This window comes from Balearica regulorum, chromosome 12, assembly GCF_011004875.1.
Source record: "Balearica regulorum gibbericeps isolate bBalReg1 chromosome 12, bBalReg1.pri, whole genome shotgun sequence".
Lineage (NCBI taxonomy): Eukaryota > Metazoa > Chordata > Aves > Gruiformes > Gruidae > Balearica > Balearica regulorum.
This window is the reverse complement of record NC_046195.1, coordinates 1,230,273-1,258,196: the sequence shown is the minus strand read 5'-3', so window position 1 is coordinate 1,258,196 and position 27,924 is coordinate 1,230,273. Positions and strand designations below refer to the sequence as shown.

Here is a 27,924-nt window from a genome sequence, read left to right as displayed (position 1 = left end):
CTAGTAAGACCTTGAGCTATAAACTATTGTAATCTGAAAGCAAAAAAATCCCCTTATCTACAGACACCTACAGAACGAGCACTCAAACTATCTGTTGGTACCAGGCACCCAACCTAATCACCTGAAAGAGCTGGGGATGCTGCTTGCCTGATGCTGGCATAGCACAGGATGCCTACGCCAAGCCTTTTTAGAACTATTTAATTGTGTAGCAAACGCTGCTTTTGCGCACTTGGTTGTTCAGAAGAGCACACGCTGTCAAGAAGCTGGCTTGAACACATCAAGAAGCATTTATCACAAGAGATTTTTCTTCCATGGAGAATGTGTTGACTGGTTTCTCAAAGGTTTTTCCAAAGATTAAGCTCTGAGAAACCAGGCAGGCATTATTCTCCTGTTCTTTCCATTTATGCTTCTCCCTGGCACAACTTAGGGACAAAAGACTTACAATCATCCATGCAGGGAGGAAGGGGGGGGGGGGGGGGGGGGAAAGCCAGCACTTTAGTTTTAACTCCTTTTTGTAGGTCACTACAGAAATATGATAGTTCTAGCCAAGGAATATACAGGAATTTCTCTAAAGCTCAAAGTCCAAATATACAGGAGCAGAAAAGCTCCCGTATATTGAAAAAAATAAATTGTTAACAACTAGGAACCCACTCCCTGGAAATAAGTGGGAAGGAATTCAGCTTCACAACACAGAAAAGCTGAGCTACCGTGGACAGCAATTTAAATTTGCCCAGTGTTCACATCTAACAGAGCAACTGAAGCCTGCATGATAAAGATCTCAAAAAAATTTTAAGACCACCAGATTTGCATCTTGAAGATATTGAAAACACTATAAAATGTTGGTAAGGAGAACAAAAAGTATCTTGTGTTCAAATTAGGTATTTAAAATCCTCAGACTATGCCATTAGAGAGCTAAAGGTCTAAAGTACTCCTCAATTTTGCTTTAACCTTTCCTCATCCAACAAACATGTTTGAAAGGAGACTGATTACATTTCTTTTTAGCACAAAGGAAGCACGTACTGAATGACAAACCTCTATTTTCCCCTTTTATGCATTCTGCAGAAGTACAAGCTGCTTTGTGTCATCCACGATGAAGCAGCAGGACATTTTAATACACCCACCTTTTAAAAGAAATGCCCTTTCCAGAACTGTTGGGTTATGTAAGAGGTCACACAATCCCAGGCAGGGCTCAGAACAAGTCATTCAGGGGGGAAAAAAAAAAAAAAAATCCCTATATGCACAAGAAATGTCATTAGCAGAAGGTACAATACATTTTTAAACGTAAATCAGAGTTCAGCTTTTAACAGAGCAAGATCTGCCCAACAACAATATGTAAAATATTGGCCCCTGCTGCAGGAGATGGTCAGGAGGGATGCTTTATTTACTTATTCAAAAGTTTATGATTTCCATAGCTGGAGAGAATTACTCCTAACTTCAGAGTAAACACACCTCTAGCAGGTCAGGTCTTGATCTCCCTGGGCTGGTCAGACAAGCTATGCAGCATGCACAGGCAGCAGCGGACAGCCCATTCTCCAAAACACCATTATATTATTCCAGCTACAAGGAAGAGGAAGGCAGGAAGGAAATGTATTAAAAAGCAGCAAAGATGCCGCAATTTGTTTGCCAGATTTACGCTCCTTTGCAAATTGAGAAATGCTTGTTCTAAGTTGCATTTTTTTTACTAATATTTTTTTCTTCAAGCCATTTCTACAGCACAGTTCAGCTTCTCCCTGACACGTCTATTACTCTAAGAACATGCCTTTGACCACAGGAAGGCTTTGCTAACTCAGACATCCACACCGAGCCGTCTACCGTCACTTACCACTCGTATATAGGACATGCCTGTAGGAATAGCCTTGCCCTTCCCACCGCTTTGTGCCAGTACATGCGGCCACATCAGGGTTACGTCATAAATCGGATCCTTCCTTGGACCTGGGGTTTGATCTCACACGGCCTACTGACACCGCTTAGATTATTAGTACAAAAATAAACTTCTGAGGGCAGCTCCTCTGCTGCACCAAATATCGCTATTTATGAGATGAAATTCAAGTTCGGTATCGGCCAAGATTAACGCAAGCCTAACTGGTAATTACCCACCCCGCGCATCCTAATCCACATGCAGAAATCACCTTCCTGCAGCCAAAGGCTGCTGCTCATCAGAGGGAGCTAAGCCACTCAGATCTCCAAATCTGGGGGCAACAAAACCCCCCAAAATGCCAGTCGTGGTTAAAGGGGTTCATTTTTGAGCTTGTAGGTTTTCTAGTTAGGAGAGCCAGCCTTACAGCCTCAAACACAACCTGGAGCCCTCTTGAGCAGACTCTCCTACTCTTCTTTCTTTTGCAGCAAAAGCAACAATCCAATTAAGGGTCAAGCAGATTTGGACTCTTCAAGTAGACAGCATAAAAGGGAGCTGACATAAAATACTGACAGAAACCTGTTCTGTTGTTCATTATAAAGAAGAAAATCTACTAAACAACCCCACTGTGTTACCAACACTAATTGGGGACGGGACACGACACGCAAAACTCAAACCTGTATCTGCTATAAAGCTTCTGGAAGAAGAAAAAAAGTAAAGCCCCCTAGCAGTTCACTAAGTCTTTAAACATTAATTCGGAAATTCTTCTGATTTTTTGAACTCAGCAGCAGTAACACCACATCACTAGTACAATGCATTTACGCAGACAGCTTGATGGAAGTAAAAACTAGAAGCCTGAAATGCAAAGGTTTGACATGACTTCAGTGTAAAGCTGATGAGATCTCAAAGAAAAAAGCACTCCACAGAAGTTAGCGGCAAGATCTGCCATGCCCGAACCATTAGAACTCAAGTTCAACTTATTCGATACCAGGAGATCCAGACCCACAGCTGAGATATATTTAAAAAGAGAGTTTAACTACATTTTAGAGATTTTGTTGTGTGAGAAGAGTATAAGTGGTTAAAATTTAATTTGAATCATCTCCCTAAATTCAAGTAAAAAAGGTACTACTTCTATTTTATATAGCAGCACTGTTAAAGAGCTGTTGTACTTAATTCGACGATGACACTAAGAAGCCTTTCACGTGCTCTTGAACCAAAGACCACGTTCAATTGTGCAGTTATTTTACAAGAAGATTAAAAGGTATTTTTTAAATACTTCACCAGAGACCAGACAAAAGCTTTGAAAGATTTTATCCTGTACCAGGCCTTTAATAGTGGCGCTTATGGCAAGAACAGGGCAAACACGTAGTGATCTTCTGCCAACCTTCAAGAGTTTGCTACTGATGGTTCTCCTAAAGCAGAGGTGATGTTCTCATCGCCATCTTAGAGCATGTTTACATTTCCACAAAGAAACTGAAAAGTTTGTTTAGTAATTTTCCACCTTTGAGAGAGGCAAGAGCTCTGGTTCAGTCTGCAAAAAGAGGATGACAGCGTAATATCTGGAAAACCCTTTGGGAACTGTAAATCCACTTTTTTTTGTCACACTGAGGCCCCAAAACAGAAGAGCAGCAATGCAGGACAAGGCGTTCTCCTACTGGTACTGACTGGGCAGCCAATGCCAGGTTAACATTTGGTAGGTGCCGTTAAAAGGATAAATCATCCCTGCAGTTAATTTGCTGCCTAGAAGAGGCATAAATAAAAGGGACAACAAAAAGAACGTGATAATGCTTTGCTGAAAAATCTGAACGTAGGCCACTGACAACTATAACTCCTGGACACTTACTGCGTACTAAAAAGCCACATACCTTGTTGTATCTACTTAAAGCAAGATTTGAGAAGATGGAGGTGTACGAGGAAAGAGACTAAGCAGTACCATATTCACCCATGCCCTTTTACAGCTCCTGCCTTGGCTGTTATTTATAGCTCCTTAAAAGCTATTTCTCTCTGCCCTGTCATTTTTGCTCCATTCTCCCAACTTGTTCCCTTCCCAGAAACCAAACCCAATGACTTCTTTTTCCTACGTATTGTAAGTCTTACCCAATGACTTACAATATGGCTCAAGATTGGGGTCACTAAATTGATCCTGCTATCGTTAAAAACAGCAGCTTTGGGAGTCTGAGACCCAAAACATGCAGCTTTGCTTAAATCTATTTTGTAACCGTAAGTGAGACCATACGTTGCTACTGAGCACTACAGAACTTGCAACAAAGCGGTGTTTTTATTTTTAACTGACAGGTTTTTCAGCGATTAAGTCTGAAAGCAAACCATCAATACTGTGTATCTCAGTCTCATATTAGGTTCAGTACCCTCAAAACCAGGGAGATACTCAAACTGTCCCGTCTACTTCAAGCAGTTTGTTCCTGGAAATGAAAACATTTCTACTACCATCGCGTTTGACAACAAGCAGAAAAGCACAGCCACTTGGGCATCATTGGTTTCTACATTATGGGGACCAAGCAGGCACCAAATAGACCACTTCTTAAAGCAAAATTAAGCACAAAGGGAATGGCAAGCTGAATGGATTTCTCTCGGTACCGATTTAGAGCAGTTGTACAAAAGAAAAGCTCACCAAGTATAACCAAAACATCTCTCTGTTCAATTGCCAAAGACAATCCTTTCACCTGCCCTTTGGTAGTATCTGCACCAAGTCCTCCAGTATGCCTGGGATATATTCAGATTTTATCATTAGGTTAAATAAAAAAAAATCACTTCTTTCTAATGGGATGGGTCATACATAGTATAGCACCAGTCATAGCTCTGCTCAATTTGTCAGACTCTCTTCTTCAGCATGAAAAAAGCAGTGGGGAAAAAAGAAAAAAAAACCACCAAAAAAGCCAGAAATCAGGCAAGCTCTAGCTTCCCAACATACATAAATACAGAAGAGGAGTCCCATCCAGAGGAGACTTCCAAAGACTAGGTGCAGACTGGCTCCGAGTCATAAAACCTCGCTGTTCAGTTGCTTCAGGATTTTGAAAGTGCTTCCCCAAGGCAACTCTCTTCTAGTGAAGTGGTAAGCCTCAACAGCAGCTAACTGCTGAACTCACTGTTTATGTAGCCTGGCAGTCATAACAAGAGGAAAAAAGCTTGCTGCAGAACTTGTTTTACCATATGCAAACGCTGAATAAATAATATCTCCAAATTCTGAGGTTCCTATTTATTTCCTAGGGTCATTAAGGTAATCTATCACAAGCGTAAACTAAGCTGCCTGACAGAACCTACACTGAAAGTCTTCAGCTACAAATTTGAGAAATACAGGATAATGCATCATGCTCAAAATAAAAGTTTGCTTATTTGGTGACTACCTGGCTTAAAACTGCAATGTGTTACATCCTGTTACCACATTTCTTACTAAATTCAGTAGACTTTATATATATGTACACACACACACTCGCATTTACTCATTTATTTATTTCTTCCATGTCATTTATTCTTGGCTTTGTTTGATCTCAACCTCTTAACTCCCTCCTCAAACCTCATTAGAATAGTTTTCAATCTTTTTCTGCGATAACCTCCCCTTTCTAAACAAAGGTTACACGGGAGCGCACAGAGTTAAAATCAGTGGTATGGGATGGCAGTCCAAAGTGGCAGAGGACAACATCTGCTGAAGTCTCAGAAACTTTAGGCATCCCCATCAGTGAGGGCCCAGAAATTAAAGACTTCTTCCTTCTCTAACAGAACACCCCAGCATGCACTTTATTATTAAGACTCAACTATGAAATTTTGCTATGATAAGCATTTTGCCCACCTGTAAAAATCTTAATTTTGGAAGAGGCTGATTTTTCAGACATTGAGGAGATTTGCAGGAGAGTTGTATGCACAGATTTTGATACTAGAACAGAATTTTTACAAGTTTTCTAGATGGGTATGTAGAACTAAGAGGTATTTCAAGTTACATACTGCGATATAAGTTTTTCTCATTTCAAGCTAGATCCCAAAATGTGAATTAATGTCACCACACTTCTATAAAAATCATAAAGACATGTAATAGTATAAAATGCAAGAGCGGGAGTCAACTGCTCGCAACCTTGGATGCTTAAAGCAAAGCAGAGAGAACGAAACAATACTAAATTCCCTGCAAAAAGCTGCTTTAGGTAAACTATCTGTGCATACAGGTTAGAACACCTCAAGCAGAAATTAACAATTTTGACAGAAGTTTGCTGCCTATATTGAAGATATATAGAATACAAGATCAACAACATACTGCAAAACTGTACGTTATGGATCTCGTAATTCTTTGCTCTGTCAGCCTGCGTAACGATGGTCATAACCTGCTCAAAAAGAGAATTAACATCAGTCTGTCTTCTGTAGCGTTACGGATTTTTAGCACCAGGCCACCCTCACCCCACCCATAATTCAGGGGAAGAGATAATCCTTGCACACAGTAGCCTGGCTAATCTTGCCAGTCTTGTGCCCAAGACGAGAGACCAGCTTTCATGGTGCCATGGAAAGCTATGTATCACAGATCAAAGTAATCTGCACGTAGCGTTTATTTTATCCTTCCCATCTATTCATTATCTTTTTCTGTACTGAGAATTAAACCAAAACAAACAGAAAATAAAACCACCTGTATCCAACTCTGTCTTTCACCATCTCAGATCCTGTATCCTTGCCTCTCCAAGCCAAGCCACCCTAACTTACACAACCATCTCTGGAGCAATCTTCACCGCTCTTTTAAGCTCCGGACTGTAACATTAATTTCTGATTTTCCTCAAGCAAGAAGGCATCATGTAATATTTTGAACGCTTATGTCAATCATTGCATGCTATGTTTAGCATCACAGGAAGACAAGAGCTTAAGGTTACAACACTTGCATGAATTTAACAAGACTAACAGAAACAGTGCAGCTGAACTCCAATTTATAACTGCATTTCAACCAGATTAGCATCACATGATTCATTATTAGGAGTTTGAATGAACAGGATAGGAATTAAAATACTTCCACATTTACAACTTGGACCTGTAAGGTAAGATTAGCCTAGGTGACTACCACAAAGCTTTTCTAACAAACTAGGCAAAAAAAAAAAAAAATTCTGATTAATATGGTATCTACTTGTTTTTTAAAAATGCACTCAAGCATCTGTTTTTTCAAACTCCTGCTGCACGCCTTCACCGAATTATTTTGGTCTGCCATGATGTCTGTTGGGAGCCTACTGCATTGCCAAAATTCTTGTCAAGCTCTTTTTCTAGGCATTTAAGTTCAATTTTCTCTTTTTTAATTTAAAAAAAAAATATTCTTTGTCAGTTTTACCACCCTCCCAGAATTTAATACTTTTTTCACCCACTTTTACTCCTAAGAGTTTTGGATCGATGGCATCTTCTCACATCGTCCCTTTTCTGGTCTATTATGTTCCCCCTTCCTCTTATTTTCTCATGTCTTCATTACACCTGTCAGGAAATGCATTTAGTTTAGGTTCCCAAAGAAACCACAAGCTCTGGGGAGAGCCACCATGATCCCTATGTGCACTCGAAGCTACCACTAATTCACAAAATGTGGGAAGTATAAGTAGCTACACTAAGTAGCACTTTGGCTCAACAGATTCATTAATGTGGCATTTTAAAACATGCAATGTAAAACAAGCCTATACAAATCAGAGCAATTTAAGACCTTTTTTTTTTTCTTTATTCAAACCAGAACAGGACATTATGATCTAATTTTCCTTTACAAAAAGGTCTCACAATGCAAATCCATTTAGCTAGTCACCTACTGTCTTGGGCACTTTACTCCTCCTCAACTGGAAATTTTGTTCTTTCAGAACGTCCCTGCCCCTGCTTTTTCTTTGATATATCAAAAGGCTTCCAACCCGGTATCAAAAGCTAACACAGTTAATAAAAACACTGTCTCCCTGAGACTCCGTCTTACATACTAAAGTTCCAACTACACCTCCGAAGAGTGGAAGACAGACACAACGCCTCTCCCTCCCTCCTTCAAAAGCAGAGATCTCTGCTATCCCAACCCCATTTCGACATCAAAGCCATTAAGAAAAGAATAAAGGCTCTCCTATTCCTACAGCTCTTCAACAGCGAGCCAGTTGGGGTCATATTTACGCACCATCTGCTTCCCAGGATCAGAGCCCACCATTCACACTTTCCCCCACGCATACACACCTTCCAGCAGCCAAAATACTATGCTGATGCGATGGTGCTGTTTTTCACCACTGATGTGATGGTGCTGTATTCTGAGCAGGAACGGTAAAAAAACCCCCACAAAACCATCTGGCTCTCAAAAAACTTCTCATTCTTTATTATAGCAGAGATCTACAGCTTCTGACGCCATAAGATGAAGAACCTTTCCCAGCTTCAGAAGTTATTGTCTTTTTTCTTGAATGAGTTTGCGTCAGCACGCAAGCAGTGACTTCAACCGCACGGATGACCCAAATAAGCTTCAAGCTTATCAACAGGGCATGAATTTTTGAAAGTCTACAGTAGTTATCTTACTAGGGGATAAATCCTTTCAAGTTTTGACACAGATACAGACATTCAATCCAGGTTGAAATTATATTTAGTTTAGACTGAATCTCCTTCGACACCAAAAAAAAGGGTGGGGGAAAAGGGCAGACAGGGCCCATGTTTAAAATGGAAAGACTGTGGAATTGCAGACCAGTCAATCCCATTTCAGCCTCAAGAACAGGAGAAATCTGTGTTGAAGTGCTGAAAAAACAGAGAAGGGTTTGGGGGAGGGAAGAACAGAGCTGTATTGCCTACCTGTGGTTTGATACAGCTTGCCCGTGACAATGTGACCTCCTACTATAAAGGTAATAAAAACCAAAGGTGACTCCAAAGGAGAAAGAACAGACACAGGTTTCCTAATTTTAGTAAAGCTTTTAATACTGCCCTATACAAGAGCCTCATAACCAAAAATAAAATCTCATTAACGTAGCTTGGTGTACCACATGTGGGTTTGTTTTTTGTTTTTTTTTATGAGATACAGTGCACAAACAAGTAGATGGAAAACAGAATGAAATAAGACTGATGATGGGCTAGAGGGTCTCTTAAGCTGATAAAACCAAAGCAAGCTAACGTAGGGTTGCACGCTCCAGAACATAAGACTTATGACAACTGGGGGAAAGACATCAGAAGTAGGCGAGATGCCACTTAATAAGAACATCTTAATAAGAACTACTTGGTTTTGGCAGTAAAGGAGTGCAATGTAAGATCTGACCACCATAAAGGATCCCGCTGGACGTGACTCAAAAAATCTTTTATTGTAAGAAGCCATTTGTCTTGTGATGCAGACGGGAATGCCATATGCAAGACACATTGAGTGATCCTTCCACTCCACTGAACCTTGGTCTGGTCCCAACTGGAAGCATGTCCGGTTTTACACATCACACTCCAGAAAACGTGACTGAAGAAAATCCACAAAAGCGCACCAGGAACAGCCAGGAAAATGCAACTTACCAAGAACAACCAGGACAATGAACCTGGAGAAATACACAGAAAGTCGTTGCTGATGAGAAGGTAACACCCTCCTCCCCACTCTAAACTGCATGGATAAAAACAGTAAAAAGCCTAAAAAAAACCCCAAAAAGCAGGTTTAGGTTAGATTTACAGAAGATCTTTCCAACTAACAGATAAGCAGAAACAGTTTATCTAACTCTGAAACTTCACAGGTTCATCAGTGGGAGCTGCAGCACCTCCAGCACTTGAGGTAAAGAAGAATTTGAATGCTCTGGCTTTACAGCCCAAGGATGAATCACAGGCTAACGTTGTCCTTTACAGTGCAAGTTTTTACAATTGCCTTCTCTGAAGTAGTACTTACAGCAAAAGAAATAGCTCATTGTGAAGGGAAGAATGCGCCCCATTCATGAATTTAACAAGAAGTCTTCATACAGTAGTATGTTGTAAGGACATTTAACGCTCTCAGTGTATTTCATCATTGAAAAGTAGTTCCACAGAGTGCCTCCCTTTGAACTGTTCTTCGACATAATTAAAACTATTGTTCAAAATGTCAGTACCAGCAGTGATTGCCTCTTTACCTGTTAGCTGAGATCTGTCAGAAGTTGGTGCAATTTTCCAGAGTACACACATTAGTCATATTGCTTGTATTTAAGTTCCCTATGCGGGAGTTGTAGGAGGAAGGAGAATAGCAATGGTGGGAAAGAGAACAGAACTTTGAACATTTTCCTCGATGCTCAGCCCACACTCATGCTCCAAAAACGCTGTATGAAACTCTTTCTCAGTTTTATCTGGGGACCATTAAAATCATGTCAGAAAACAATCAGTGCAAAATGGATGAGAATCAGCACTCAGAAATAGCATCCCAAGGATTAAAGAAAGGTTTTTCACTTGCTCTTTTAAGAAGAAATTCATTTTAAGAAGCTACTCTTTCCTGATTTTATGGCCATTTCTGTATTGTTTTCTGCCAACAAAAAAGCCACATTCTGTTTTCAGCCAGCTAGTTCCTCCTCATTCATCCAAACAGAGGATGAAGAGAGCAGAGCTAAACAAGCACCACCTAACTTCATTTGGGTTTTATTTCCACTTTTATTTCTAGCTTTGAGTAACCCCAGCAGTTTTTATTAAGTCAGCATTCACAATTTTAAGATGTGATGTTTAAGAATTCCCTTCTCTACACAATACATGATAAAGTTGGGTTTTCAGGACGCTTTGCCAGACCAAAGCTCCAAAAAGGGAAGAACTTGAAAAATTGCTGGCGATTCAACTCCCACGTTGGTGTGCTGAAGCAGCACTGTGGATTTCACAGGGGCAGTCCAAGCATCTATTTTAGACAACAGTAAAAATATAGCCATGCTCCTTTAAGTCCAAACACTCTAAGGTGAAAGTATTAGTACACTGAAGTCTTTTTTTTTTTTTTAAAGAAGCAGCTGGAGAGAGATATCCAAAGGTTAAAAAACAGCAACTAGAAAAGGCATGTGATTCATCACCAAGTAGCAAGTCAAGCACCATTCCATAAGGAGGATGCTCTCTGTTTTGAAGCGCGCTAAAGTGATTTTCCAACAAATACCAGTTGGAAACTACAGGTTTAACACAGATCATCTTGACAGACTGGCTTTTTCCAGCTGTTCCTCCTCATGTTTCCTCATCTCTCTTCTAAACCCTCCCTTCCATCACTTCATCTAAACTATGCTCTGGATGCAAGCAATGAGCTAACGTGCATCAGAAGTGCAGCCTCAAAGAACCTGACAAGTTTCTCACAAGAATTTTCAGGAAAAGGTAAATTTCTGACATGTAAATTTTTTCTGTGCTCTTTAGGTGTTTATGCAAGAGCTTTAAAAATAATCCATACAAATGTCAAAAACCTACTTTCAGTTTTAGTAAGCTTAGATTTATAGGTGAGCCCGATTCAAAATATTCTGAGTTACATTACTTCTGGAAAAATCACTGGCAATTCAACAGTGATCTCCTGCCAGAAGCAGAAAAAAAGCTGCTTCCCACAGACACTCAGGATTCCACTGGGCATTTTCTGCGAGAGGTGACCTGTCCCGCAGTTTCCACAAGTTCATTACCATTCCTCCATCATCCTAAACTCACGTGGTGTTACTGTGCCTTCAACAGCACTTGGACTATCACCTTTCACTGCGCTGATGGCTCCATATCAATAATGGATAATAAAATTCTTGCATATACACTTTGGGATCCTTCCTTACACCTTCAAAGCACGCACCTGTGTGTTAGGTATGTTGGGTTTTTTTAAAAGAGTTGTCACTGATATACTTGCCCGTGCCTGTTCAAACCACAACATCATTTTTCTAATCACTTACAAGCAGTATACACAATTCAGGAAAAGGCTCTACCTATTCTTCATGCCAAAGCAAAAGAGGAATTGTTCTGTTTCATTAAGCCTCTCATTGGCCATTATTTGCTGAAAGAAAAGAGTTCCTTTGTGGCAGGGCCTACAATCTTTAAATTCGTTTCCCTCTGTTACAACTGCATTCAAACTGGGGTAAAAATCCGACAGCAGCAATGAACCTTATTCAGAAGGACCTCCACAAGCGTTCTACTCCTTTCCAAGTAGGTTCACTCACCTGTGTAAACTCCTACAGCAGCACAGATACTCAGAGTCTCCCTTACCATTTAATTGCTTGGACGACCCTAGTTAATCAAATAAAAATTAATGAGCTTGCAGGACACACCTGGGGTCTGCAGTCTTACCTCATGCCAAGATCTGCTACTGCTTGGTTAGCTTTATGCCAGGAATGGAAGTCACGATTAAGACGCAGAAAGGCTAAAGCCTTCCATCTATCCACAAAATGGATTTAATTGTTGACCTCCAGACTTCTAACTCCTGTCAAACACCAAATGTTTGCACTGCCTACCAACCAGCTATTTGGAATTGTTATACCAGCTGCCGGTATTTGACACCTTGCACAGGAACACGACCCATTTAACTTGCACGTCAGAAGATTGCTCACCTCGCTTCACCCAAATACAAGGGGAAACCCAGCACGGATGGGTTAAGCCTGCCATGATGATGCTCTGATGGCATAGCTATCACAGGAAGCATCTCTGCAACAGAGAGCCAGACTTTATCCACAAGTCAGACCAACCAGCGCGATCCTGGGAGTTCATGGAAGTGAGGTCCCTAATTCCCACTGAACTCCAGTGGGATTTGCCCAGACTCTTTTAGGCTCTACAAGAAGTCTCTCGTTGCAGAAAGCCTGCAGCTGCAGAAGCCAAAGCTGCTTCTGTTTGGTTAACAGACGTGAGGCTCCGTTCTGGTTTCAGACTGCAAAAACTGCCCATACTGAGACAATAATTCTGATCTGGGATCTTCAAGACATTATTTCTTTCACTTACATCTCTCCTCTCACTGTCAAATATGCTGAAAGCCTGAACGTGTCTTCTAGAGCCAGCAGCTAATGAAGCTGACCTCATACTGCAAGACAAAATTCAACTCAATAGCAGGAAAACGCTAGGATTGAATAATATCTGCGGAGCAGAAAGGAAGGCGAGAGAAAGAAGGATGAAACGATGAAACCTTGCGTGGGATGAGTATATTAGTAAGGTATCCCTTCCTTCTGGGTAAATTTTCCCCAACGCAGGTAGACCAGAGTCTCTTGTGAGCCAAGATCCCTGCCCTTCACAGCATTCACAGGCCAAAGCATCCCCAACATCAGTTTCACCGTGATGCTGCATAAGAAGCCGCTCCAGAAAAATTGTGCTAAGGCACTTCTGGAGAGGGGAAAAACCTGCCTTCGCAGCTCGCTCTCGCCTTTGGATCGCACGATGAGATATGCATTTTTATAAGCACTGCGGGACCTTCCTTCAAGCAGGAGGCTCACACTCTTGGGCCAGCTTCGTTCTGCCACTAATTGTCATGCACTTGGCTGCAAACTCATCAGGGAGGAGGCATGCCGCGCTAGATTTAGCTCATGCTATCCTACAAGGAAGAGAGAAGGGTGGGTTGGGGTTGGGTTTTTTTTTCTTTCCTCCTTCTTTTACGCTCCTATCAGAGGACCTCTTTAGTTGCTAAGGAACTACGGGTTTATTGCATTATAAATGATTTAAGGCAGCCCGGCAGATGCAGGTTTAGTAGGCGGGAGGAGATGTTCCATTTTACCGGCAGCACGAGACGCCTCAGGAGAAACGGGGCGGGGGGGGGGGGGGGGGGGGTGAGAGAAACCGCCACAGCGCGGCCCTGTCAGCCCCCCCCCCCCCCCCCCCCCCTTCCCTGAGGGACCTGAAAACACGGGGGGTCCCGTGTGTTTCCCCCGCCCCGAGCTCAGGGGGCGGCCACGGAGCGCAGAGTCCACCCTCCCCGGCTTGACCCTCGTCCCCCGCCACAGCCACCCCCATAACAACGCAACCCCCCCCCCCCTTCCCTTCCCTTCCCCTGCCCCGCCGCCCTCACCGTTCTGCGCCGCGGCGGGTCCCGGCAGGATCGCGGCCGTCACCAGTAACAGCGAAAAGGCGGCGGGAAGCGGCCCGGAACGCGGCATCCTCCTGTCCGCTACCGAGAAGGGGAAGCAGGAGGAGGAGGAAGGGGGACGACGGGGGTGGGTGGGAGGGAGGGGGTGAGGCGGGCGGCGGGAGCGAAGCGGCTCCGGCTCCGGCTCCGTCCTTCTCCGCCGACCTCCTACCGCAGCGCCCGCTCTCGCGACGCCGCCGCTACTTCTCGCGAGATTTGAGGCGGGGCGGGGGGCGCCGGGGAGAGGGTGGGGTCACGTGTCACCGCCCCTCTCCCTCAGCCGCCATGTTGCCGCCGTTATTCCCTTCAGTGCCACCCGCACCCCCCCCCACACCCCTCCGGAGAGCCCGGCCTTCAGCCCGCGGGCTCCCCGCATGAGGTGCCGAGCTCCCCGGCCGGTGGAGGGCAGCCCCGGGCCCCGTACCGGCGCTGAGAGGTTGTGGTGCCCCTCAGGAGTGGTGTGGGCTGGAAGCGGGGGGGAGTCCTTCCTGCTGCCCCGAAGCTGCGGCCTGAGGAGCGCCCCACACCTCCTCGGTTCTCGGTTAAAATAGCGGCGGATAGAGGGGAAGGCAGGCCAAGAACCGGTACTTTAGCTCCAGTCATAGTCGCAAAAAGGGTGATTTAGGAGTTTTCTGTGCCATTCTGCAGGGCCCAGGGGCGTCAGAAATGCAAAATCCACCCCAAAGTGCTCAGCTTTAGGCCCACACACCCATGAAAGACCAAAATGATTTTACCAGTCACCACTACTCTTTTATATAAGCCAGTCCATGTGTTTTTTTTCAAGGGTCCTGTCCTTTTTGCACAGTTAGGAAACAAAGGTGTTTGCCCCAGGTTAGCGGTGGAGTTGGGGACAGAAAGCACAAAAGCTCCTTCCCGCTTCGTGGGACCTGCCGAGCGTCACGAAAAACAGCCACTGTCCTTGCCAGGTCAGATGTACTCCTCATGCTCTGGTTGCTTTGTGCTGTGCTGGTGACCCCAGCCGATGGTAAGCACGATGCAGCTATTTAAGTCAGATTTCTGACTGTTCTCCCTCATGGGATGGCACGAATGGCTGGAGCCTGCTGCTGAAGGTGAGCTCGTCATTGTAATGCACACCCAAAGTGGGGAGACACAAGAGTTGCAGGAGACCATGGGACAGACCAGCAGAGAAGGATGCTGGAGTGAAAAGAAAAAAAAAAAAAAAAAAAAGGGCAGAAAAATCCCTCAAAACCAGATTTTTTGCAGAGTCCTGTGTTTCCAGTCCAGAGGTCTCAGCAGGCATCAGTGTACCCACGACACAACGGACTAGGGGAGTGGGTGCAGCACCCAGACTCTGAGTCATTTTATTGTTGGTGTGACTCAAAAGACTGAAGAGGAGGATCAGACACACCTTTTTTCACAAACACCCTGCTGCTTGAGCACTTCAGGACTTTGATGATGACCATTGTGGGCTTAATGACTGCAGCTTCACAGAGCTGAGGTCGCATGTGAGAGACATTTGGGCATGTGCCAGTGCCGTATGTAATCCTGGTTGCCCCTATAGCTCTCCAAGGATGCCGTGGTACGAGATGTGATGTGCATCAGATATTCCACTGTGCCATGCATCCTGTGCTGGAGAATTTCTATGGTGCATTTCCATGACTCACTATTTGTGCCAGCTGAATCATCTGTGAAACTACTATTTGTTTTCTTGCCATGGTGCAGAAACATCCTATTCTCCCCCCCGTGAAACAATTCTGCACTTGCAAACCAGAAGGAACAGGCAAAAAGATCCAGAAATCAAGCTTTCATGTAGCAGTGTCCTTTTTTCTGCTTTTTGCATGCTGCTTTGCCTGCTGAATATTAGCTCTAGAGGATTTTGCTCTAACTCTCCTTTATGCAAACACCCACTCGGTATTAGGCCTTACCTACACTCGAATGTTTTCCAAGTTTGGAACTAGTTAGCAATGTACTTGCCTCTGAGCATGGTTTGTATCTGCACAGTAATACTTGTTTCGTAACCATGGCAGCTCACAGTGACTCACGCTGCCAGAGGCCTGGGCTGAAGTTAGCAGAAGGCGCTTTTTTTTTTTTTTTTTAAATTTTCTCTTCTGTAACCAGCTCAGCACACTTGTTTTTGCTAGATCTCCTCACAATTGCATAATTCACCCATCACGTTCGCATTCCTCTGGCTCTGTCCTGGGGACAACCCCGGGACACGCTGTACCGGGCTCTGGGGTTTTACCCCGGTGTGTACACTTGCCAGGAGCTTCGCTTTGCCAGAGCGCTGTGCCGTGGCTGCTGGGGTTTCCCTCAAAGCCTCCGATTGGAGATAGTTACCCAGAGCGGTTAACGAAGACACCGTGCAGAGTGAGCTAACCTGTGGGTTTGTGGTTGACGCAGAGGTTCTGTGAACCTACGAGATGAGAAACCAAAACAGAAGATTGCCGTGGGCTGAAGAGGACTGTGCTGACAGACCTGATCTGAAGCTTCCCATTACCTTCAGGAGTCTTTCGAGGGACATAAACATGGTCCCTACATGTCCCTTAATGTATATAGTAACATAATAGATCTATTCCTGCCATACTCATGTATCCAGCCATGGCCAGTATAGGGTAAAAATCTATTCTACTTTGCACGAGCACATCCTCTTGTGACTTACAGTGGAATGAAAAATGGGATTCACCAGAACTGGATTCAACACACTGGCTTAATAGTGAGGAAAGATGTCTCAATTTTGATTATTCTTCAATTATTTCCTGGGACTTGAGCAAAAGCAGGACAGAAAATCTTGGATTCTAAGCAAGCCAAGAGGAAGGAAAAACAGCAGCAGCAAATTCAGCAAAGAGTTGCAATTCTTCTTGCTTTTCAGAACAGCAAAGAGACATTTTTTTTTCCCCTGTACAGTCTTTGAGCCTGTCTTTTTGCAACTGGAAGTGTTTAAGAGATCCCTGTTATTTTGTTGCATGTATTGATACGTTTTGGCACTTGAAGGCTTCACCTCTAAAAGTCTCACTTGCCGTCTCTATTATCGGCAAGTTGAAAATACAGGGTAGAGCATGAAACTCTCGCTGATGTCTAAAAGTGAAACTCAGCTACTGCGGCTGTTCTCAGGGCTGAGAAATGCCAAATAACATCAGCTAATACTTTGAGGAAAGCACAGATCCATATCTAACAGGCTCAAATCAGCTCATAGACAGCCGCACGCACATGGCATACTTGCCAACTGGAATGCCTTGGCAGCGTGAGACTGCATTAAGTGCATGATCAAGATAACACGTATGATTTGTATATTAATCTCCCCAAAGGCACAATGGCAGGCAGGGGAACACCATTAACCTAATCGGATAACGGGATGGAGCCACCAGACAGAGGTGACACCCACCCGGTGAGTCACCAGAAAGGTTCTCTTTTTACAGATGAGTGTGCTGCACAGGGGGACTCCTTAACAAGCTTTCATCCTAAATAACCAGAGAAAGATTGAACTGAAAAAAAACTAGCACTCTGAAGAATGAGAGGCAGAGGAAAAGCTCAAAATAATAGAGAAACAGGCTTTCTGGGGAAAAAAAAAATCATTCTAGGGTAATGATGAGAAGAGAATATAGTTGTGCTTTCTTATTTTGCAGAAAGCTGGCTTTACACATCACAACCCCACCGGGTAATGGCAGTTTGGTTATTTCGAGCAATCTCCCATCCTCCTACATGTTCAAATGTTCCTGTCAGAACTGGTCAAAATGTTTTAACTGATTTTTTTTTTCCTCTAAGAAGAAATGTCTTTTCACACATAACAAACATTGTGACAGAAAGGGTAATTTTGGTCAGAATGATTTGAAATGTAAACAAAGAGTCCAATGAAAGATATCAGCATAGTTGATTTCACCTTTGTTATGACAAAAATCTGAAGTTTGGCTAGCCTTATTTTCTGCAGAAAAGGAGCAAGAAGGACAAAAAGAAAGTGCTTTTTTCCCCCCTCTCTCTGACCCAATGCCAAAGTTATTTCAATTGCAAATTTTGCATCCAGCTCAGCCATGCAGTAAGGTTTTTCTCCACCCAGTTTGTTTTTTGGTTTGGTTTTTTTTTTTTTTTTCAGGGAACCCAGTCCAATAGCTTAGTTTCCAGTTACAGACACACAAGAGCTATTCCCTGACCTCATTATCCCAAGGAACAGGATGATGTTCTCCTCCTCCTCCTCTCATTGGGAGCAGCTCTATCCAGCCTCGGACAAGATACACAGAGATAGCCACGCTACACCCCAACTCGTTCTTGCAATACTGTGAATCCCAGCAACAGCCCTCCAAGAAGGCACAGGGGGAAAGCCTGGACATCAGGAGCAATCTGTGCGATGCAAAGGTGAAGTCATGGATGATGCCATCAGAAGTAGACAGCAGGTGGCACCCATGGATTAGCTCAGGGTGAGGTAGGGAAGTGAGCTGGTTTTGATTACATGCTGGGACATATCTGTGTCCTGCGTGGGGTGGCCTAGGGCATTTTATCACTCAGCCTATTCCCATCACATTTTCTTAGCCTGGGGATCAGGCTTGGCTTTGGAAAAGGGGTGCCCCCAGCAAGCAGGGGGGGTTGTGCCAGGGAGCAGCAAGGGATGGGGAAACAAAGGGGACACCAGGGCTGGCAGGGAAGGACCATCCCCAAGGTACCTGAATAAGGAGAGCAGAAGGCAGCCAGAAGCCCCAATCTTTAGGCATATTCACAGCTTAAGATCAAGCTGAGAAATCAATCCACAGGTCAAGATTAATTCTTGTGAGGACAACCAGGCTCAGACACAGCCTGGTGATCCCCAGGCAGGTCTAAAGTGACAAAAAAAAAAAAAAACCAAAACCTGAGATCAAGCTGGGAGATCATCTGGATCAGGGTTCAGGTCAACAGGACCCAGAGTTAGGCACAAACCTAGCTCAGGCTAAACTAGAGACTAGCACCCCAGGAGCAGAGCTCAAAGACTAAGGAGCTCCGAGCTGAGCTTAAATGGGCTCCCAAGCCCATGAGCAGGTGTGGGTGGGAGTCCCAGGTGGGGCTGTTACAGCCCCCAGGACTTGACAGCCAGCCTCCAGGCATAGGTTACTCAAGGGATAGAAGAGTTTGTGCATCAAGGGACACACCTCGGTGACCTCCTGGTCAGGGCTGTATTTGGCTGTGCCACCCTGCTCTTCCCTCCTGGGCTTGTGATTCCCACTGCCAGTTCCCCCCCACGATATGTGTCTCTTCATAAAGCAGCAGTCACGTATAGGTGCTGCTTCAGGGGTGCTCAAGCCTGATTTTGGGGGAACAGAGGCAGCCCAGTGACCCAAACGTCAATGACAGCTGTGCTATCATGGCTTTGTATCGACCGCAGTCCTCTCGCTGGGTCCCAGCCGTGCGCAGCCAACCAGGCAGAAACGCCAATATGTTTGACTAAATGCTGATGATTAAAATGAAATGAAGACGATCAGGCTTGGGACCGTTGCGGGGACGACAGAGGGAACAGCCCGGCCAGCAGTTCATTACCGAGCTGACAAACGGCTCGCGGCGGCGCAGATCGCTCACGATGGTGGGCAGTGGGAGACCACACGCGTCATGTGTGCTGGTTATTGCATCATACGTGGCGGGTTTTTTGCAGTCTTTACCAGCTAAATCAAAATTAAGGGTATTAGCCTGCCTTTACGGTGTCGTAAATGATACAATTAGCTCAGCTCAACCTATTTTCCTAATCCTGCGTGATGCAGGTCAGATTAGACCTGTGGTTTTTTCTAGCCTTAATGGCTCGCTTGGCTTTCTCTGGTCAAGCTTTCTGCGATGGGGCTGTCTGTGCTGGCCTGGGGTGCATTTATTTTAGCCAGTGATGCAATGGTTTAATAAAAATGATTCAATGAAACCCGAGGCTCCCTTCTCCCTCTGGAGTATGACACCTAAAATAAATACTGGTCCTGAGAAAGAATTGGATCCAGCCATGAGGGTGCTAATAGTTTTTAATGGCCTTGAGCAGCCTCACCTGGGACCCCCACCCACCCACCCTCTGCCCACTGCTCCGGCAGATCCATATAAGCTCAGAGCCAGGAATTTGTTCTTGGTTTGGGATCCAGAAGCTTCCTTGCAGGTGATTGGGGATAGCTAAAGTGCCTGAGTGAACTGGAATAATTAAAAAGTGTCTCTTTGTAACCCCAAAGTGTTTGGTTTGGGGCTGTGTTGGTCAGTGCTGTGCTCTGCTAAGGTCTGGAAATGAGCTAAATGGGGAGAATTGGGTTTTTCATAGAGTTTTGGGTGTGTTGGGGATCATGTTTGGGCTTTGGACTTTTTTTTTTTTGCACTTTTGAGAAACAAAAGCTACTGAGGAAGTTGTGGTGGTGTGGGGGGGAAAGCTTCTGGATGTAAATGCAAAAAGAAAAGCAATTTTTGAGCCTCAGATTTTTTTTATCAATAGGAGAAAATGAGCAATGGGGGGTAGCAGTGAGTGACCCTAGGCTCAGCTGAATATTTTCAGTATCCTGCCTATAAAAGCTCTGAGGACTGTCAATAGGGAAGGTTTAATTGATGGCAAACATTATGGCTGGTACAGAATTAGAGATGCTCCAGACTGAGCAGTGAGGACTTTTATAGCAGCAAACAGATGAGTGTTGTGAAAGATGACTGTGATTCTTTGGGCATTTCTGGATTAGATTGCAGTAAAATTGTAGCAAAAAGCAATTTTGCTTTAATTGACTATATAACAAAGCCCCAACATAGTAAAGAGCAGAAGGCATCAGAAGATAGGAAATTGTTAGCATTGCTGGAGCTGAAAGATAGGATTATACTCCCTACAGCTACATTAAAAGAAGATAAATTATCCATAGGGGCAATTGGGAAAGAAAATAACGTACAATTAAAGTTGTTTGAATTACAGTTTTAGGGAAGTATGGGTGGAGGAAAAAGCCAGTTTCAGTGGAAATTCTGCAACCTCCTTCCCATATGCTTTTAGAAAGCAGAACTAGTTTTTGAAAAAAAATAAAAAAATATAAACTAGGCAGGGCAACTCCTAAAGAAGAGCAAAGGATGCGTTAAAAGGGACCTTACAGAGAGATGCTGAGCCTGGGGGATGTATGGGTGGAAAAGGAACCAGCTCTGAGCTTGCCAGGAGCAAGAGGCAAGTCTGGGAAAGACTGAAGAGTGGCAGGAAGGCTGGAAATCTCATCTCCGGAGCTCCTTGCCAGAATTCCTGGCTGGTTCGCCTCTCAAAACCTATGCTTGGGTGGGAGGTGGAGGACGGCTGTGCCTCCGGCAAGGCTGGGGTGCCAGGAGCAGAGGTGGGTTCTTGTGTAGCTGCAACCAGGAGCACCTCTTCACCCTCCATCCCCTCCCCAGGGTCTCCAGGCTCCAGCACATGGTGTTGTTTGTGCCCCGTGATGCTGGTGGGCTTTGGGAATGGGTTCCAAACTTCAGATAAACCTCGGTGCTGAGACCTCTAGAAAAAGCAGATGAGGAGGGTGCAGAGGTATGTGGTTATTTCAGGTTTCTGCTGGCATCTGCCCTTCTTCGGGTTCCATTTGAGTGCAGCGCAAACAAACCGCGGGCTAAAGGTTAAAAATTAAAAAAAAAAAAAGCTGCTAGAGCAGTCTGTTTGCATGAGCTCAAACAACTGTCCTGAAGCTATCCATATTCCTGATGGGGTTTGCTTGGGTTGGGCAGGCCAGGTAGGACCTATGGCTGCATCCCCAGTGGGTCCTGCGGCGGGACAAGGTGGTCCATGCTGGAAACCTCCCCCGAGGTCCATCAAGCTGTTGTGAAAGCGTAGGGGAACGAACAGCTGATCCTCAGTTTGTCGTGATAATATCTTTGCCTGGCTTCGTGAGTGGGAATCTCCTTGTGGGACTGTTCCTAAGCAGGCGGCAGGGTATTTGGGAGAAAGTCGGTGTATCCCGTGCTGCAAGATCCCCTAAAAAGCTGACGGTTCCTCTTATCGTCCCACCAGCCACCTGTCGAGGGGGCCCAGCTCCAAACAGATGGCGATGGGGAGGACTGCCATGGGGATCGTTGCGCGAACGCAGCATCTTGTGCATGATATGTTTGACACGTTGCCACGGGACAGCTGCAATTTATAAGCCTAAAGCATCAGCCGCAGACAAGCTTCGCAGTGACTTCTGCAGTTGCCGTATTCCCTTCCTTGCTGGCAGCTGCCTCGGAGGAAGAGGAGAATGAGGAGGAGGAGGATGATGATGATGGTGCTGAGATGGAGGAGCTGCTTTGGGAAGGGCTTTTCTTGGAAAAAGCTCTGTTCTGTGCAGTGCAGGGTGGGCTCCAAAAATGTGTGGGAGTCTGGAAATGTGGTGCACTAGCGCTCGCCTTCCTGAAATCAGCCTAGGGGTAATTCCCTCTAAAGGCTTCATTTTTCTTTGGATCATCCCTTTCCCACCACTGTAATAACTCCTTCTCCCTCGTGACCTCTCGGGACAGCTATGGCATGGATTGTAGCTAGGATGGAGCAGCTGATGGGCAGCCAGGATGTGCGCTGCAACACCAACTGGCTGCCACCCCGGGGCTGCGTGCATTGCTCTGACTCCTCCTGCTGAACTTCTACCCAAGCTGGTAGGAACCAAACCACTCCTTGAGCTTTGACCTCATTTCAAACTTACGTTTGCCAGCGCATTCTTGGGGAGAAGAGGGACAGCCAGCAATGCCATTGGTCCTTAGTTTCCCTAAGAAACTGAGCTTAAGAGGACTATTTGGCGTGTGCTCTAATGGCACCGTGGTCCCTTTATTTTAGGGATGCTGCTGTGCCATGGAGTCTTTTCCTGGAGCAGTGGGGATGCTGCCCAGGAGAAGTGTGGACTGTGTGTCCATCTGCAGGCTGACAGCAGGCTCTGCTTTAGGAGAATAACATAAAGGTTTGCATTAGCTCGGTCGCACCCTGCTATAAGGTTTGGCCAACTTCACGTACCTTGTAATTGTAAATAGAAGCATCGAGTCAACAGTAAGAGTTTGCATTAAGTGTCTGCGCAGCTTTTGGGTAAACCTGGTTTTTGCGCGCACACAGTTTGTAAGCGGCGTGTATCCTTTGCAGCATATCTTACGTCTAAGCGAGTTGAGTACCTGATGGCCCAGGCAAGCTTTGATCTTCACCGCTGCGAGATCTTTTGAAGTTGTGCTTGGCTGGACTGCGGTGTCACCGCTTTCCTTGGGACATGGTGATCCTGTCCTGCAGCGCTACAGCTCCACTTTGGCACTGCCCAGGTATTTATTCTGCTTGATTTCCCTTGCGCATACGCTTGAGGTTGGGTGTGCTGTTGCTGCTGTGGTGCCTACATGGAGCTGCTTATTGTAGCAATGTGGGTTTTTGAGTTTATTGAAGAAAAAGCTTTTTTTAATCATGAATTGATAAAAGTAATGGTAAAAGTAATCTTGCAGAGGTGTTACTGGAGAAAAGAAAAGCCTTGTATTTCTCTGATAAGAAAATACCTTACTAATATGTACAGATAGCTAGCCTGCTCTGAACTGAATTAATTTCCTGGGAGATGAAAATGCAACGCATGCTTTGTAACTGAACCAGAAAACCCTGCGCTCCTGTCTGCTCTTTTGTGAACAGGTGATTCATCTGGTGTGGTTGGGAGATGGAACCCATGATGCCATGATGATGGGTACGGGGACGCCGGGTAAATGTGCTTTGCTAGGGATGATGGCAGTGTTTGGTTGTTGTCATCAGAATGTGGTGAAAGCTGGGGGGGGTGGATTAATGGGAGTATCCATCAGATAAGGGGAGTGGAAATATGTGCATGTGATCTTTGAGACATCCCTGCTGTGAAATTCCTCCTGCTTCTGCGATGTGGAATTTGGGGGGGAGCTGCCAGCGCTACGGGGACTTCACCCCATGTCAGGGTGGACTCTGCAGCCCCCCAGTTCTGCCCCCACCTCTGGCTCAGTCTATATTAAAGAGGACACATGGCAGGACCTGAGCTGGGGTGTCCAGTGGTCCCAGTCACGTACAGGACAGGGAGATGTGTTTTGCAAAGCTGCCTGCGCTGGACTTGAGGCATTTTTCTGACCTCATGTTTTGCAGGTGCGATGCTCCTGCCTGCTCCCTTCCATGCTGGCATCCAGAGCCTGGCTGGAGGAGGATGAGGAAGGACAGCCCCTGGCTATCCTGCTATGAGGGCAGCTCGGGGACAGAGGAAGGCTCTGATGACAGCTAGATCTGAGCACAGAGGAGCGATGTATTTGGGGGAGCTCTTCTCATATTTCTCAGATTTGGGGAAAAAACCCACTTTTTTCTTCTTTGTATTGTCCTTTCTGGCTGTTGGGTGATGAGTCCTGGCCTCCCGTGGTCCAGTGGGGTTGCTGGAGAGCAGAGGTGGTGGCTGCAGGAGAGGTCCTTCATGCTGTGGATGCTGTTGGCCGCAAGGACTGGGGGATGCCTGGGAGGGATGTGGAAACAAAGTGGGAGGAAAGGAGGAGGAAAAAAAGCCTCATTTTCCATGCCTGGGGGAGGGGAAGTCCTCTCCAAGGGCCTGGTGCACAGCTCAGCCTAACAGCTCGCTCCTGGTCCCTGTGTGCCTCAAAAGCAATGCAGCTCAAAAAAAAAAAAGTGTCTCTTCATCCTGTAGTTTGCTCCAAGGCAGGCTGCAGAAAAACCTCTGCAAACAGGACAGCTTCACCCTCCTGTTCCTGAGAGCCCCTGGGTGAAAAGAAGTGCCCTTGGCAAGGCTGTGTATTGGCAGGGCTCTCCTGACACGTAAGCATTTTTCCAGGGGGTGCAGACCCCCATCTCGTGGGGTAACCCTGTGCTTACCCTCCCTCGTTACCTCTTGCAGCCCCTTTGGGGTAATTTTGCAACAGTTTGGGCAAAACAAAGTAAAAGGTGGTTGTAATCCTGGCCTCTTCCCTGCTCTCCAGTGCATGCTCCCACCCCTTTCCCTTGCAGTGGGGCTCTCCGGTGTGAATTTGGGGTGCTAATCCCAATAAACTGTTAATTTTTCAAATACAGGTCAGCAAGATTGGCTCATCTGCGGTTGTGAGAGCACCAGCACTGGCAACCCAGACCTCTAGCACCTTCGGCTATTGTCATTCTGGGTCCCCTTTGGATTTTAGGACAGATAAGGCCCTCCTGAATTTAGGGGAGAATGATTTGCAGTACCTGGTCTGAACCAAAGGACAGACCTAGGCTCCAAGCCCGCATTTTGAGCATCTCCTGGCAGCGGGCACCTGCTGGGTCTATGCTTGGGAAGGAGAGGGGAAAAGGTTGGTGTGTATCGGGGTGCCACCCAGGTGCAGGATTGGGTCTTGGCCAGGTGTTCACCCACATCTGGGAGCTCGTCCCAGTATCGCTGGTGTGGTTGTCCATCTGGAGTCCATTGTTGGGCTCTCTGCTTATGAATGACCCTTGTGTGCTGCAAAACCACCGAGCTCTCTCCAAAGCAGCCTCCTACCACATGTGCAGACCTAAAACATCTGTACTTGGCTGGTGGCGAGTGACTCAGCGTCCCCAGCCCCGACCCTGCATCTCGGGATGGCCGGATCTGAAACACTTTGGCTCCATTCCTCCTGAGCGAGCAAGGATTGAGGTTATCCAGATGCAGCCTCATCAAAAAAAAAAAGGCTTGGGAGCCCCAGCTTGGCGTCGTGGGGATTGTTTCCTCTCGGGACTGGCTCGCTGCTCTGCTTCTTGGTTCAAAGCAGCCTCAAAACCCTCTTCCTCCTCCTCCACATCCTTTGCTTTTTGCCACCGCGATGTTCCTTGCATTGGCTTGAGGCTGCAGCGAGAGGAGCCGGAACTGTTTTCCATATGTCCAAGGATTCTGCAGTGGAGTAGCTGCAGCTGCTCGCCCGTAGGGATAACACAGTTACCCCCGTGTGGATCTGACTGGTGTTTGGTTCTAAAATGGATGATTTTGGCAGCTTTTGGGGGATGGAAATCTTCACGTAGCCGAGGTGGGATTTACCCTCCACCCCCCTGCCTTGTACTGAATCCATGATGATGATGATGTGTGCCAGATGCCCTGTGCTGGAAGGAAATACAGGAGCTCCTCCTGGGCATTGCATATTTGATTTCTCCATCCTTAGCAGCTGGAAACTGCTGGTGCTCTGCAGTATTTCCATGATGATGATGGGAAGGAGAAACCTTCCATGCAAAAACCTCCCTGGGATGCATAGAGCTGACCTGCATGCTGGAGACATCTTGTCAGGAAGCTCTGGATTTCCCTCCGCACCTCCATCCATCCTCTCTGGCTCTCCCTCCTCTCCTTGATCAAATTCTGGCTGAGCATGAAATTAAACTTGCAAATTGCAGCCCTTTTCTTTGCCTTTCTGTATGTGTTTTTTTTGTCAGCTGCATTATTATGCACATTTCTTATGCACATACCTTGGGTATTGCAGGGTTTGAGGAAAGAAAATTAGTCAAAAATAATCATTTGGGATGGAGAACATCTACTATTTAAATTCCTCCCCGGAAGCCCTTTCATTGTTAATTATGAGCAGGCTTGCAAGCAGCATGGATTTTAATTTTTAGCTAGTTTTGATGTTGAAAAATCAGCCTTTGTTTCCAAGCTCCTTAGTTTCTCTTTTTTTTTTTTTTTAGTGTTTGTATTTAATGCTAAGAAAGCTCCTGGTGCTCAGATGCTCGCTTTGTATCTTCAAAGACTAACAGGAGCGGAGTTGCACTCGTGGTTAGGATATCAAAGCTGTGATGATGCTTTTTATCATGTGAACCGAAGGGACAAAGTGATGCAGCCATCTATGATGGTGTGAAGCTCTGTCCTGGGCAGTGTTGGGAGTTTGTGTCTTTTTTTTTGGGGGGGGGGGTAAATCTTTGTGAAACCCTCAGGCTCCAGCTGCATTTTTTTTGGGGGGGTTGCTGAGCTTTTGATGACGGAGATGCCTGTGGACCCATCGCTGATGTGGTGTGGGAGAGGGAATTGGTTCATGCAGAAGGTTCCTGCAACCTGCTCCTGTCTCCCTGCTGCAGCATTGGGGACTGATGGTTGGATCTCCATCAACTGCCCAAAAAAACGATGGGGATGATGTGCTGACAGGGTTGACGTGGCTCATGTCTGATCCGCAGGAGCTTCTCAGCTCCTGCGTGGCCTGGGATCACGTAGCTGCTCTGCACATCCAGCATTACCCAGGCCAGGCTGGGCACGGCAAGAGAACTCCTCTTGATTCGCAGGGCACATCTGCGAATGGAGCACAGGGCTCCCGATTTAGTCGCAGGCTTTTGAAGTGTTTTGGCTTCATCCTTTCTGGTTCTTGCTGCTGTCACCCACGGTGCCTGGGTCAAGGCGTGCAGCCTTATTACCAGCTCTGTTGCTGCAAAATCCTTCCTGCAAGGGGGGGGGCGAGGAAAAAATGAAATTGTTTTAAATATAGCATGTCTCAGGTTATTTTTATTTGCTTTTTAATTTTAAGCTCTCCAGGTTTGGTTGTTCCAGCTTTCCTCTGTAATCAGAAGGGTGAGGAGCTTCCTTTGCTCCGGAGCAATGAAAGACCCAAACCTCCCACACGGGCACCTGGGATGCAAAGTGCAGCCCCCGGAGCCTCGACGACACGGCAAGAGCTGCTGCTGTCGAGGGGCCCCGTAGGAAAAACAGGTTAAAACCAAGAAGCTGCTTCCTTTGGGGAAACATCTGGTCTGTGTGTGCTGCTGAAAAATCACCCTTGCAAACAGCCCGGCTCCCTCCCGGTGCCCCGCTCTTCCTCCTCCTCTTCCTCTTTTCCTGCCGCGTTCGCTTCCCCGGTCCTGATGCGTCCCTCCTGTGCGTGTCGGGGAGCGGTGCTGAGCGCCTGCCTGCCTGAGGCTGTATAAAAGGAGACATTGTGCGCGGGGGAGCGTGGGAGGAAGCTCAGCGCCGTGGTCCTGCCCCGGCCAAAAGCAACCCGACGGCATGTGGGAGCGATGGTGGCGTCCCCCCAGAGCCCAGCTGGGCTGCACCCCCAGAAAAGCAAACTCCAAAAGGCGGCGGGATGAATTTTCCAAGGAAACTGTGGTTTTTTTGTGTGGTTGATGCAGGAGGAAGGTTGCCTCGATGCCTCGTGCATCTGAGGTCCTGCTTTTCTAGATGGGGGACCCTCATGGGTGTCCCCTTCCGGCACCGCAGCTCCCACATATTTGGGGGTTCCTCCCCTAGTCCCCAGAAGTGTCTTCCTCCGAGCATGGCGTGGGACTGCTGGTGCCTGCGGGCAGCTGGCCCGGGTAAATCATTAGCCAGGTTTTTGCCCCGGGAAGTGGCCT

At 46.0% G+C, this 27,924-nt stretch overlaps 1 protein-coding gene across 2 annotated transcripts in view; it reads right to left on the bottom strand.

Moving 5' to 3' along the window:
• NPTN (neuroplastin) overlaps positions 1 to 13,997 on the bottom strand; it is a 56,432-nt gene extending 42,435 nt beyond the window's left edge. For both annotated transcript variants that reach the window (XM_075763947.1, XM_075763948.1), the window contains exon 1: positions 13,728 to 13,997. In XM_075763947.1, coding sequence (XP_075620062.1) covers positions 13,728 to 13,815 — 88 coding nt within the window. In that variant the 5' untranslated portion in view covers positions 13,816 to 13,997. The remainder of the gene's footprint in view (positions 1 to 13,727) is intronic.
• Positions 13,998 to 27,924: the final 13,927 nt, after the last annotated feature.